The sequence below is a fragment of the Oncorhynchus clarkii genome, chromosome 20, assembly GCF_045791955.1.
Source record: "Oncorhynchus clarkii lewisi isolate Uvic-CL-2024 chromosome 20, UVic_Ocla_1.0, whole genome shotgun sequence".
Lineage (NCBI taxonomy): Eukaryota > Metazoa > Chordata > Actinopteri > Salmoniformes > Salmonidae > Oncorhynchus > Oncorhynchus clarkii.
In genome coordinates, this window is record NC_092166.1 from 8,767,370 (window position 1) to 8,781,371 (window position 14,002).

General features: G+C 42.7%; 2 protein-coding genes across 2 annotated transcripts; both read right to left on the reverse strand.

Annotated features, from left to right (window-relative positions):
• Nucleotides 1–7,994: 7,994 nt before the first annotated feature.
• LOC139376707 (probable G-protein coupled receptor 148) lies at nt 7,995–9,210 on the reverse strand. Its single transcript, XM_071119572.1, has 2 exons — nt 9,165–9,210; nt 7,995–8,947 (listed from the first exon to the last, which is right to left on the reverse strand). The coding sequence occupies exons 1-2, from the start codon at nt 9,208–9,210 to the stop codon at nt 7,995–7,997; spliced, it is 999 nt and encodes a 332-aa protein (XP_070975673.1).
• Nucleotides 9,211–10,216: 1,006 nt separating this feature from the next.
• Nucleotides 10,217–13,268, reverse strand: LOC139377231 (F-box protein 36b). The gene is made up of 4 exons (XM_071120235.1): nt 13,173–13,268; nt 12,694–12,802; nt 11,140–11,312; nt 10,217–10,603 (listed from the first exon to the last, which is right to left on the reverse strand). Exons 1-4 carry the CDS (start codon nt 13,266–13,268, stop codon nt 10,217–10,219), a joined length of 765 nt encoding a protein of 254 aa, XP_070976336.1.
• Nucleotides 13,269–14,002: the final 734 nt, after the last annotated feature.

Sequence of the window (14,002 nt, forward strand, 5' to 3'; positions counted from 1 at the left end):
ATCACTGTAGGATTATAGGATCACTGTAGGATTACTGTAGGATCACTATAGGATTACCATAGGATCACTGTGGGATCACTGTAGGATTATAGGATCACTATAGGATTACTATAGGATTACTGTAGGATCACTATAGGATTCTAGGATCACTGTAGGATCACTATAGGATTACTATAGGATTACTGTAAGATCACTGTAGGATTATAGGCTCTCAGTTTGGGCTGAACAGTTTGTTTGTGTGTTTAACTCTGCCTGTAATCACGCTGGATGATTCAGAATCTATTGAAGAGCTTGAACGATTCATTGACGAGAGATACTTACGAACTCAGAGAAACATGTCGCTGGTTTCGGAGGATTCAAGCATTGTTAAAGACAACCAACCCAATCAACAAAACAAACCAAAACCAGGTTGGCCAATAGGTATCAACGATGGAACCAAACCATCCCCTAGTAAGAGGGCGCGAGTGGGGAGAGGTTTACTGATATGGATGAGGACGTGTTAAAATCCATCAATGAAAGGCCAAACTTGATATCTTGGATATATTACGAGAGGACATCAATGCATTTTGTGCCAGTCTAGAATTCAGCCAACGTCAGATGGATGATCTGAGGAAAGAGAACACGGCGCTGAAAGGTACTGTAGACTCTATTCATAGCAAGGTCAAGGTGGAGGTGGTGCAAAGGGAGAACAAACAACTTAAAGAAACCTTGCTTGATGTACAGTGTCGATCAATGCGGGACAATCTAATATGTTAAGGGATACCGGAGAATGACAACAGCAGAGGCTGTGAGGACACAGACCGAGACTTTATGTCAACTCAACTAAAACTGCCCACGGATGTTGTGCGTAATGTCACTTTCTCCAGAGTCCATAGAATAGGTAAGGCCTCCGGGAATAGGCCACGGGCTATTGTTGCATGTTTTGACAAATGAAATGACGAAGAACATGGGCAGAGAACTCAGAAACACTGATTTTGGAATGAATAATCACTTCCCCACCGAGATCAATGAAAGGAGAAAAAAAACTATATCCCATCATGAAGGAAAAGCGTTGCCTGAATCAACAAGTCTCCATGGTGATGGATAAACTTTACATCAACGGGCAACTGTATCGGGACTCTGGAGTAACTCCCTGGCTATTTTAATTTAATGTTCAAATCAGAGTTTGTGTGTTGTAGTGTATTATGACAACTTCAACTATAATGAATACATGCTCTATTGATCTTTACTTGATAAGGAAAGGGCTGCATATAGCTCAGGTTAATATATGTAGCATTCCTAACAAAATATAAGAGGTTTTTAACTTGGTCAACATAAATAATATTCATATTTTGGCTTTGACCCGAAACACATTTAGATGCATCTGTAAATGATGGGCAAATTAACATTGATGGATATAGTCTACTGAGAAGAGACAGGAACAGGAATGGTGGGGGTGTAGCACTGTATATTCAGAATCATATACCTTTTAAGAGGAGTGATGACCTTAATGTAGGTCAAATAGAGGCACTATGGGCTCAAGTACATCTGCCTCACCAGGCAGCCATATTGGTAGGATGTGTGTATAGACCTTCTAGCTCTAAGGTGTCCTATCTGGGTAACTTATGTACTGGGTCGACCAGGCCATAGATACCAACAGAGATGTATTTATCTTGGGTGATTTTAATATAAATTGGAAGGATCACAATAATTTGAATAGAACAAAATTGATGAGATATGCCAAGAACTGTGGTTTGAAACAAATGGTTAATGATACTACTCGATCATCAATTAAATTGGGTCATCGTTCAGACACATGCATTGATCTGATCTTCTGTAATATACCATTGCAATCCTTAAAGCCAGATCAATGCCAGTGGGCTGGACAGACCATAATATTGTGACCATAACCATGAACACCAAGGTTCCAAAGATACCCCCTAGGATTGTGTTAAGGGAATTTTTTTAATCTATAATGATTAATTATGTATACATTTCAATCAGGATGTACTAATCAGAATACTATTATGCTACTGTACATGTATGAATTTTCTCTCTTGATCCCAGTATTGAATATAATGTAGTGAATGTAGTCAAGAGTTTAGAACAATGACGGTCTGTTCCTTGGTACAAATGAATGAACCATATCTCCAGACTGTCTAGAATGCTTATCTACACTGACTGACCTTGGCTCTAGGCGAGGAGGGAAGGCTTGAGCGCTATAGGGCCTTTCTACCAGTGTCAAGAAGAGACGGAACATTTAGAAAACACTGATGTCATTTTCAGTTTATAACCTGTGGTAAAATGTGTATTTACTCAGTACTCTCTTGAATAAAGGCTGTTACTTGACTTTTAAGATCGGGCTCTGTCCATTCCTATAAAATAAGGGTCTTACAAATTCTTATGTATTGACAGAGTGTTTAATTTTAATTGGGAATTAAAACAGAGGAATTAAATTCCTTCAACAGATTGTGGTCAAGAGAAATGTTAAAACATTTAATCATGAGCTGTTTCTAAATGATTTGGCTGCTGTACCCTGGGAGCTGATTTATCTAGAGGATGATTTAAATCACGCTACAGAATGTTTCATTTGATTTGCTCACTGAGGTAATGGACTATCATGCCCCTATAAGAAAGAGAACAGTTGGTGCTCGTCCATCTCCATGGATTGATGGTGAACTGGGTGAGGCTTTTTCTCAAAGAAATATGGCAAAAGTCTTAGCAGCCAAGTCAAAATTAGAAATTGATGAACAGAATTATAGAACATTATGTAATTATGCAGTTAAATTGAATTGAAAGAAAAAAGTTATTTTACAACAATGCTTTTATTGATTGTAAAAATGATTGTAAAAAGGTATGGAACACAGTTAAGGGCTTACTTGGTACATCTATCGCATCATGCCCATCTAGTGTGGAGGTTGACAGGAGAATAATAACAAAACCAGTTGATATTGCCAATCATTTTGCAGATTTTTTTACAAAGAAAATTAATTTACTGAGCAACAACAGAAACATACATTCTTCCAAACTTGCTATTGCCCAATGGATTGATGATCATATTATGAGCAACAAGATCTGCTCTTTTAGTCTGCAAACAGTGTCAGTGGAGGAGGTGTTAAACCTATTGAAGCCATTACCTGATGGTAAATCTACAGGTTATGGTCTTATGGACAATTTCTTTGCTTCGCTGTGCTGCTCCCCAGATTGCAGATACATATTTAATTGGTCACTGGAAAAGGGGATGTTTGCAAATGTATGGAAGCATGCGAAACTGTCCCCTATTCCGAAAGACTGCAAAGAACCAATTCGACCAATTAATCTACTCCCTACACTCAGTAAGATATTGGAGGTTATTGTGAGTAGACAAATATGGGAGTACATGGAAAATAATGATCTGATTACAGCCAATCAGCATGCTTATCGCAAAAAACATTCCACTACCACTGCATTGGTTGACATGACTGACCAATGGCTCAATGCTATGGATAATGGCAGGTTTGTAGGTGTACTATTTTTAGATTTCAGTGCAGCATTTGATTTAGTGGATCATGAAATAATTTTGACAAAATTAATGCATTATGGTTTTAAGGAAGTAGCATTGAATTGGGTACAGTCATATCTAACTGACAGGAAACAGTCCGCCTATATCAATGGTTCATTGTCTTCCCCTCATGTGTTAAACCGTGGAATACCGCAGGGCAGCTGCCTTGGGCCACTTCTTTATTTAATATATACCAACGACCTTCCCTTAGCCTTAGCTGAAACTCAAGCTACTATATTTGCAGATGATACTACAATTTATGCAGCAAGACAATCGGTTCAACAGGTACAGCAAGCTTTACAAGGAGATTTGGAGAATATTAGGGAGTGGGTTTGCCAAAAAAACTTGTTTTAAACACCAAGAAAACCAAAGTTATGTTGGTCTGTTCCACTAGGAAAAGGCCAACACAGCAGGGGATACAATTACGTATGGGAGGAGTACAAATTGAAGAAATGGCAGAAACCAAACTACTGGGAGTGCAGCTAGACAGCTGCTTATCATGGTCTTCAAAGCAGCAAGGATTGTTTTAAGGTGGAGATATGGTTCTTCTGTTGCAGTCATGCGCAGTGTTCTTGGTTGGTCATCAATCGATAAGATAATTGAAAAAAACATGCTTATTTTATTTCATGATATACATCATTTAAAACTAAGCTAAGTTCTATTCACAACGGTATTCAGTTGGTGAGAGACAGACATTCCGTAAATACTAGAAATAGATTGTCCACCATCTATGCGTTGTCCAGACAGAAAAGAGAAATAGGCAAAATAACATTTTGATTTAGAGCAATAAAGAAATGTAATAACTTAACTGAGCAAACCAGAAACCTTTCAATATATAAACTTAAGCATAATTTTAAAACAATTTAAATATAATACATAGAAATGTTGTGGGACTATATTAGATGAAGAATCAATATTTTTTAGATTGAGTATTTATTGAGTCATTATGTTAGTATATTATGTATGTTGGTAATAGTGTGTTATATGTGGAAATGTGTTTGTATTATAAATTGTATTTGAATGTTTAAGGACTCTTGGAAGATTAGTCCAAATGGGGACTAAAAGAGATCAAAATAAATCAAATCAATATAGGATCACAATAGGATTACTATAGGATCACTATAGGATCACTGTAGGATTATAGGATCACTGTAGGATTATAGGATCACTATAGGTTTACTATAGGATCACTGTAGGATCACGATAGGATTACTATAGGATCACTATAGGATCACTGTAGGATTATAGGATCACTGTAGGATCACTATAGGATCACTATAGGATAACTGTAGGATTATAGGATCACTGTAGGATTATAGGATCACTGTAGGATCACTATAGGATTATAGGATCACTATAGGATCACTATAGGATTACTATAGGATAACTGTAGGATTATAGGATCACTGTAGGATCACTATAGGATCACTGTATGATCACTATAGGATCACTGTAGGATCACTGTAGGATCACTATATGATCACTGTATGATCACTATAGGATCATTATAGGATTATTTGATCACTGTAGGATCACTATAGGATCACTATAGGATTATAGGGGCGGCAGGTAGCCTAGTGGTTAAAGCATTGGGCCAGTAATCAAAAGGTTTCTAGATCAAATCTGTCATTCTGCCCCAACAAGGCAGTTAACCCACTGTTCCTAGGCCATCATTGTAAATAAAAATGTGTTCTTAACTGACTTGCCTAGTTAAATAAAGGTTAAATAAGAAAATACACTGCTCAAGAAAATAAAGGGAACACTAAAATAACACATCCTAGATCTGAATGAATGAAATATTCTTATTAAATACTTTTTTCTTTACATAGCTGAATGTGCTGACAACAAAATCACACAAAAATTATCAATGGAAATCAAATTTATCAAACCATGGAGGTCTGGATTTGGAGACACACTCAAAATTAAAGTGGAAAACCACACTACAGGCTGATCCAACTTTGATGTAATGTCCTTAAAACAAGTCAAAATGAGGCTCAGTAGTGTGTGTGGCCTCCACGTGCCTGTATGACCTCCCTACAACGCCTGGGCATGCTCTTGATGATGTAGCGGATGGTCTCCTGAGGGATCTCCTCCCAGACCTGGACTAAAGCATCCGCCAACTCCTGGACAGTCTGTGGTGCAACGTGGTGTTTGGTGGATGGAGCGAGACATGATGTCCCAGATGTGCTCAATTGGATTCAGGTCTGGAGAACGGGCGGGCCAGTCCATAGCATCAATGCCTTCCTCTTGCAGGAACTGATGACACACTCCAGCCACATGAGGTCTGGCATTGTCTTGCATTAGGAGGAACCCAGGGCCAACCGCACCAGCATATGGTCTCACAAGGGGTCTGAGGATCTCATCTCGGTACCTAATGGCAGTCAGGCTACCTCTGGTGAGCACATGGAGGGCTGTGCGGCCCCCCAAAGAAATGCCACCCCACACCATGACTGACCCACCGCCAAACCGGTCATGCTGGAGGATGTTGCAGGCAGCAGAATGTTCTCCAGTCACGTCTGTCACATGTGCTCAGTGTGAACCTGCTTTCATCTGTGAAGAGCACAGGGCGCCAGTGGCGAATTTGCCAATCTTGGTGTTCTCTGGCAAATACCAAACGTCCTGCATGGTGTTGGGCTGTAAGCACAACCCCCACCTGTGGATGTCAGGCCCTCATACCACCCTCATGGAGTCTGTTTCTGACCGTTTGAGCAGACACATGCACATTTGTGGCCTGCTGGAGGTCATTTTGCAGGGCTCTAGCAGTGCTCCTCCTGCTCCTCCTTGCACAAAGGCGGAGGTAGCGGTCCTGCTGCTGGGTTGTTGCCCTCCTACGGCCTCCTCCACGTCTCCTGATGTACTGGCCTGTCTCCTGGTAGCGCCTCCATGCTCTGGACACTACGCTGACAGACACAGCAAACCTTCTTGCCACAGCTCGCATTGATGTGCCATCCTGGATGAGCTGCACTACCTGAGCCACTTGTGTGGGTTGTAGACTCCGTCTCATGCTACCACTAGAGTGAAAGCACCGCCAGCATTCAAAAGTGACCGAAACATCAGCCAGGAAGCATAGGAACTGAGAAGTGGTCTGTGGTCACCACCTACAGAACCACTCCTTTATTGGGGTGTCTTGCTAATTGCCTATAATTTCCACCTGTTGTCTATTCCATTTGCACAACAGCATGTGAAATTTATTGTCAATCAGTGTTGCTTCCTAAGTGGACAGTTTGATTTCACAGAAGTGTGATTGACTTGGAGTTACATTGTGTTGTTTAAGTGTTCCCTTTATTTTTTTGAGCAGTGTATATAGGATCCCTATAGGTCTTCCAACATTGAATTGAGATGTGAGAGCCATAGAAGCCTTTTTCCTGTTCAACAGTTGATTGATGATTTTCCAAGTTTACTTTATATTGTTTGAAGATTCTTGGAATGTTCTAGTAAATCTATTGTGATATCCGAAGTAGATGGCTAAATCTGTTCTCATACTTTTTGTAATTGGCACAATTCTGGGTAATTTGTTTTGTTTTTTAGTGAGGATTTTTGGAGAGGTCTGACTAAGGGAAAGTAGTGGTGAAATATTATAAAATATCATCAGTCAACATGTTAAAGTGCTCAGTATTGTTACATATTCTACATTTAACGCTACTATCCATTTCCACCAGTTATTTTAACAAAGAGAAGTGGAATATTGGAAAGTGGTCAGAAATTAGTATTTAAATAACATATACTTGAATACGGATATAGTTGAACTCAGGTCTAATCAGACAACACGAAATACCAATATTAAAGTGAAAACCAAACAATAACCAACAAGTGTTTTACATTTTATCTGTTATTTTCCCGACGATTCTACATGTTCAATCGCCACCATTGTCTAACGCAGGTTCAGTAATCATCATACAATGTCCTCATACGATTGCACTTCACTTGTCTCTATACTAGTTTCAGTCAGTTTCAGTTACGTGCCACAGTCTCTATACTAGTTTCAGTCAGTTCACTGGCTTCAGTCTCTATACTAGTTTCAGTCAGTCCACTGGCTTCAGTCTCTATACTAGTTTCAGTCAGTCCACTGGCTTCGGTCTCTATACTAGTTTCAGTCAGTCCACTGGCTTCAGTCTCTATACTAGTTTCAGTCAGTCCACTGGCTTCAGTCTCTATACTAGTTTCAGTCAGTCCACTGGCTTCAGTCTCTATACTAGTTTCAGTCAGTCCACTGGCTTCAGTCTCTATACTAGTTTCAGTCAGTCCACTGGCTTCAGTCTCTATACTAGTTTCAGTCAGTCCACGGGTTTCAGTTACGTCACTGGCTTCATTCTCTATATTGGTCCATGTGCACACTGTGGTTTCTGTATTTGCTGGGCTCTCTAAGTGTATTCCAGGTCCTTCATATGAAGCAGACTCCATACTGGCTTTAGTCTCTATTGTAGCACAGGCTCCGATGCTGAGTGTGGTCTTTGCGCTGTTTACGGTCCCTGTACTAGTCGCGGTTCTGGAGATTATTGCAGTTCCAGTGCTGAGTGGGGGTCTCTGTACTAGAGCAGTCTGTGGTTCCACTGCAGGTCTGGAAAACTTTTGTCCAGCGGGGGAGGAAGTGGGGAAGCTGCTCTCGGAGTTCCCGGCAACGCAGGCCGTACACCACGGGGCTGAGTGCCTGCCCCACTAGGAACACCACGAAGTTGGTCACTGTGGCGGCCATATTGTGCTTCCACCTGGTGATGATGGGCACCAGAGGGAGCAGGTACAGGATCATCTGTAGCATGTGGATCAGGATGGTGCGGCGCCCGCTGCTGTTGGAGCGTGAGAAATGCCCCGCCCGGCAGCCCTCCATGTAGATGAGCACATAGCTGGTCATGATGAGCAGTACCAAGAACACCACCAGCGCCAGGCTGCTGAACCGAGATGCGGGACTCTCCAGCGTGGTGGAGCACACGGGGTCCAGCTCCACCACATAGGCCCAAGAGGACTGAGCGCAGGCCAGGACAGTGAACAGAACCGGGTTGAGCAGGGCCACGAACCAAGCCAGCGCCATGACGGAAGACCGAATGCGACGCACCAGCGCTGGGTAGTGGAGCGGCCGCAGGATGGACAGGCAGGTGTTGAGGGCCATGAGTGTGAGGGTGATGCCCATGCCACGGCCTAGAGCCACCTGGAAGTCAAAAAGGACCCAGCAGGTCAGGCGGTTAATGGGCACGTGGAGGGCGCGGAGGCCGTGCAGGATGGTGCCCACCGCGTTGAAGCTGGTCACACAGGCACAGTGCTGGCACAGCAGAACGAAGCGGACGTTGCGGCGCAGCTCGGCTTTGTGGAACACTGTCACCACAATGAGGTAGGTCAAGAAAAAGGTGATCAGGAAGATGCCCCCGTGGACACACACTTTTACTGTGTCCAGCAGCCCTATGTCATCCCCAGATATAGTAGCATTTAAAAGGCCTGAGTAGAGGAAAAAGACACACAAAAAAAACCTGAGAAATAACATGTGAAGTTAAACCACATAAAGGCATGAGTGAGATTATTTTTGATACTTTGATAAACCACATAGGACGTCAATGACAATGACTGTAAACCCAAGATAGAGCAAACTCATAGGTTGAGACTAAAGAAAAATTACAGGGAGGAAAAACAGCTGAAAAAAACTGCCATTTCTTACCTGTATTCTGTTCCACTGCCACATCATAGTTGGAGTCATTGGACATCGCTTCTGTTGATTCTGGCAGGTCACAGGGGTTAATGGTGCCAACATATACAGTATGAGTGTCTCTACTGTGGCTGCTAGCCCTTTGCTTCAGGTAACTGTGATCTTCTATATCTTTGCCTTGTATTTTCTGTCACGTGTCACCAGCGCCATGCATTTAGTTACAGATTCTTTATCGACTGCCTCCTAATCCGCGGGTTTAGTGGAGTAGACTGTTCTGAGAGTCAACACCTGCCTCTCAGCATGGCAAAATTCTATATTTAACAGTAGGTGGAGCAAATTATTGTGCTCCTAGGTGTGTGTGCTATGCTGAGAGTGTGTGTGTGTTAACATCTGACCTGCGGCAGGAGAGTTTGTCGCTAGTGACTGTGAAGGTCCATGAGTGGAGATCAGACTGAACACTTTCCCTATATATTAACTAGAAGGATGTTAAAATGATTGGACCCTTTGGTCCTCAAGTTATTTAGCTGAGATAAGGATTTCATATAGAATATACTGTAGGTTTAAAATATTGTTATATTTTAAACATTGTAAAAATACATAATATATATTTACAAAACCATATCAAATAGGAAGAAAAATGTTATGAGAACACAGCTGGCAGGTTTTTATCCTTTTATTTTTACCAAACGTGCCCTCCCTGAATCATTCCACTGAATGGTATTGTCCTGCTCGTGCTAAATTGTATAAGGAAAAAGATTATGGCACATGTACAACACAACGCAACGGCGGGTAAAAATACATATTAACATCTCCAGCCATTGCCACAACATCCTTTGCTGCCAGGCAACTGTCTATGAGAGAAACTGTCTTCCAACACAACACAGCCACTGTATTGTTTGAAAGACAGGAAGCATAACTAACATGAATTCATCAAACATTCAATAGTCATCATATTTGTACCAAAAAAAACACTTGTACTGTCTCCACCCGAAATCAAGCAGTCCTCTATTCCTCAGCATGGAAACCTCAAGGATCCTATTTAGAGTGTAAAGATAAAACAAAAGTCATTTCAGTGAGCTCCCTGAATCAGAGCTCCAGTCCCCCTGTGCCACACCACGACCCTGACCCGCAATCACCCCACAGCGCTGCATGTCTGTACAGAGCTGCTCCGGCCCAGGGTCCGACTCAGAACCTGGCTCTATATCTGCAGCGCGGCTCTCTGGCTCCTCACTGCGCTCCACCATTGTGTCTACATCATAGCGCTCCAGGTCTGTACAGAGTAGCTTCTGGCTCCTCTTCCTCCTGCGACTGATCTGTTTCTGCAGCTGCAGCTTGCTGGTGAAGAAGACGCTCTTCCAGCCCAGCTCCAGGGCCAGGGCCTCCACCTCGGCCGACACGGCGCCGCAGTGACTGCGCACCGCTTGTTCCCAGAACTCCTCCGAACGACACAGCTGACAGACACACAGGGAACAGTGGTTAGGGACCTCGACCAGAGTTTGCGGTCAATCATTCCGTCAGTTAACTCACCAGGGGTTTAAACCACAAACAAAAACAACAGATTTACTACAGAAAATAAACCAACAGAAAATAGAAATATGAAAATGGAAAACACGTAATTACAGTCAGATATACCTATGTAGTTACAAAAGGATTCACATACAGTCTATATCATAGGCAGTATACAGTCTATATCATAGGCAGTATACAGTCTACACCATAGGCAGTATTTAGTCTACATCACAGGGTTTGATCTCGGGCTGTATCATAACCGACTGTGATCGGGGGTCACATGGGGGGGTGCACAATTGGCCCAGCGTTGTCAGGTTTAGGGGAGAGTTTGTCCAGGGTAGGCCGTCATTGTAAATAAGAATTTGTTCTTAACTGACTTGCCTAGATAAAGGTAACAACATGTTTTTTTTTTAAATAGGCAGTAATACTGTCTACATGCATGCACCGAGTCTCACACAGACAGAGTGGGTCCATTCACCTTCCTGAACCTGTGTGAGGTGTGTCCAAGCCGTGCCACGTCCTCCAGTTCCAGATGGGTCAGGATGTGGAGAAGCAGGGGGTCGGGCAGACGCTCCAGGTAGTCATAGTGGCCCTGACATAGTGCCTGGCTGTACTGAAGGATCCGTGGACCAAACACCACACTCACCTGACCTAGGAAACCATCACACCAGTGGAGGCTGCTGAGGTGAGGACGGCTCATAATAATATCTGGAATGGAGTCAATGGAATGGTATCAACCACATGGAAACCACGTCGTTGATGTGTTTGATACCATTCCACTGACTCCATTCCAGCCATTAATATGAGCCGTCCTCCCCTCAGCAGCCTCTACTTGATTACACAGACAGCACCTGTCAACACTTAGCCTCATGCCCACCAACGGGGATGTTGCTTAACTTTTTTTTGTGCTGTGCCCAACCTAGCCAAAGTCCGTTACAAGGGCATTAGACCATGGGAGAATATCAATTGCATTTCCTTGACTCCTCGCGCCCCCTCTCCTTCTCAAACCCCATTGGATGAGAAAGTCAGAGGTCCTTCCCCTCTGACCATCTCCAATGGGTTTTGAGATTCTCCCCATCTCTCTGACCTAGCAACTGGGCGATTTCAAAAGTCTTTCTAGTAAAAGATGCTTAAAAAAAATGCAACACCTGTGAATGGACACAATCTCTACACCAAGGGTCTCCAATCCTGTTCCTGGAGAGCTACCCTCCTGTAGATTTTCACTCCAACCCTGACACTGGAGAGCTACTGTCCTGTAGGTTTTAACTCCAATCCTGTTCCTGGAGAGCTACCCTCTTGTAGATTTTAACTTCAACCCTGTTCCTGGAGAGCTACCCTCCTGTAGATTTTAACTTCAACCCTGTTCCTGGAGAGCTACCCTCCTGTAGATTTTCACTCCAACCCTAGTTGTATCTAACCTGGTTCTTATCAGCCAGATAATTATTAGAATCAGGTGTGTTAGACTAGGGTAGGAGTTAAAACCTACAGGAAGGTAGCTCTCCAGGAACAGGGTTGAAGTTAAAACCTACAAGATGGTAGCTCTCCACGAATAGGGTTGGAGTTAACCTACAGGACAGTAGCTCTCCAGGAACAGGGTTGAAGTTAAAACCTACAGGATGGTAGCTCTCCAGGAACAGGGTTGAAGTTAAAACCTACAGGACAGTAGCTCTCCAGTGTCAGGGTTGGAGTTAAAACCTACAGAAAGGTTATCTCTCCAGGAACAGGGTTGGAGAGCCCTGGTCTAGGTCATTGCCTCTACGACATCTGCCCTCCTGGAAACTACCCTTCTGACACACCTGTGAACCTAAATCATGGGAACTGCCGACTTAGCCGCCTGGAATAGTATCATTTAATTAGGGGTTGATTGGGTTACAATCAAAGCAGTCATTTTTAGCATGGTAATTCGCTTCACTCGAGGGCATAGGGTTGGTTATTTTGGGCATTTACACTATTATCTATCTTGCTATTAGTGAGCAGGTGGGCTGTAAGTTGAGCAGGTGGGCTGAGGGCTAGTCTACACTGGGCACCTTACTCTGAAGCAGGCTGTCATCCAAGTAGTCATTGTGAGACTCCCTCAGTTCTCCTGGCTTTGTGTTCCTACCATCACTTCTCAAAGAAATCTTCCACCATCTCCAAATAACCTGAAAAATATAGGCCTATGAGTATTGCAGAGCAAATGGTATTACAGTATTTAATGTAGCTAGCTAAATGGCTTTGCTGGCTATTTGTTACTAATGCTATTTACTTGAACTATTTGTTGCCAGCTTTCTGGCATAGCCTTTATTTGTTAGTTAGCCGAGCAAGCTAGTACTAGATTATATTGTTATGTGTCTAACGTTAACGTTACTGACATGTACGTTATTATAACTAGCTAACGCGTTGGTTTAAACTAAGAGTGAAATATTACTGTAGCGTTAGAGTTAAATGGCTAACGTTAGCTTAGAAATGTCTTGAGAAAAAAATGATTAAATACTTTAAATTTTAGAGAGGACATAACACGAAAAGATTTACCTCAGTCTTGGTAACAGAAAATTGGAAGAAGTCTTTATTGGGTGCAGGACCTTGACCACTGACTTCAAATAAACTTTTCCCCAGCAAAGTCGACATTTTGGACGCTTGGTTTGTGGTTGCCACGGCAACGAACGGGTTCGTTCAGTTTACTTCCAGCGTGCTAGAATGTAACGAATATCCTCCTGCTGCAACATTCCTTCCTGCCGCAACGTGCTAGAATGTAACGAATTCCTTCCTGCCGCAACGTGCTAGAATGTAACGAAACTTCTCCTGCTGCAACATTCCTTCCTGCCGCAACGTGCTAGAATGTAACAAATACAAAATTACAACTTTCTCTTGGGTTTGAAGTCACTTTTGTAGCTGTGTATAAATGAAAAGCTACGTTTTCCTGATACTTGAGTCAATGAATACATTTCCTCATAAAGAGCTATAGTGAACAACATTTTACTGAGTTACAGATCATATAAGGAAATCAGTCAATTGAAATAAATTCATTAGGCCCCAATCTTTGGGTTTCATATGACTGGAAATACAGAGAAAAAGGGGCATGGATCAGAAAACCAGTCAGTATCTGGTGTGACCATCATAGAGTTGATCAGGCTGTTGATTGTGGCCTGTGTAATGTTGTCCCACTCCTCGTCAATGGCTGTGCAAAGTTGTTGAATATTGGCAGGAACCTGGACACACTGTTGTACACGTCGATCTAGACTCTAGAGCATCCCAAACACGCTCAGTCGGTGACATGTCTGGTGAGTATGAAGGCCATGGAAGAACAGGGACATTTTCAGCTTCCAGGAATTGTGCAGATAGATCCTTGCGACATGGGACCG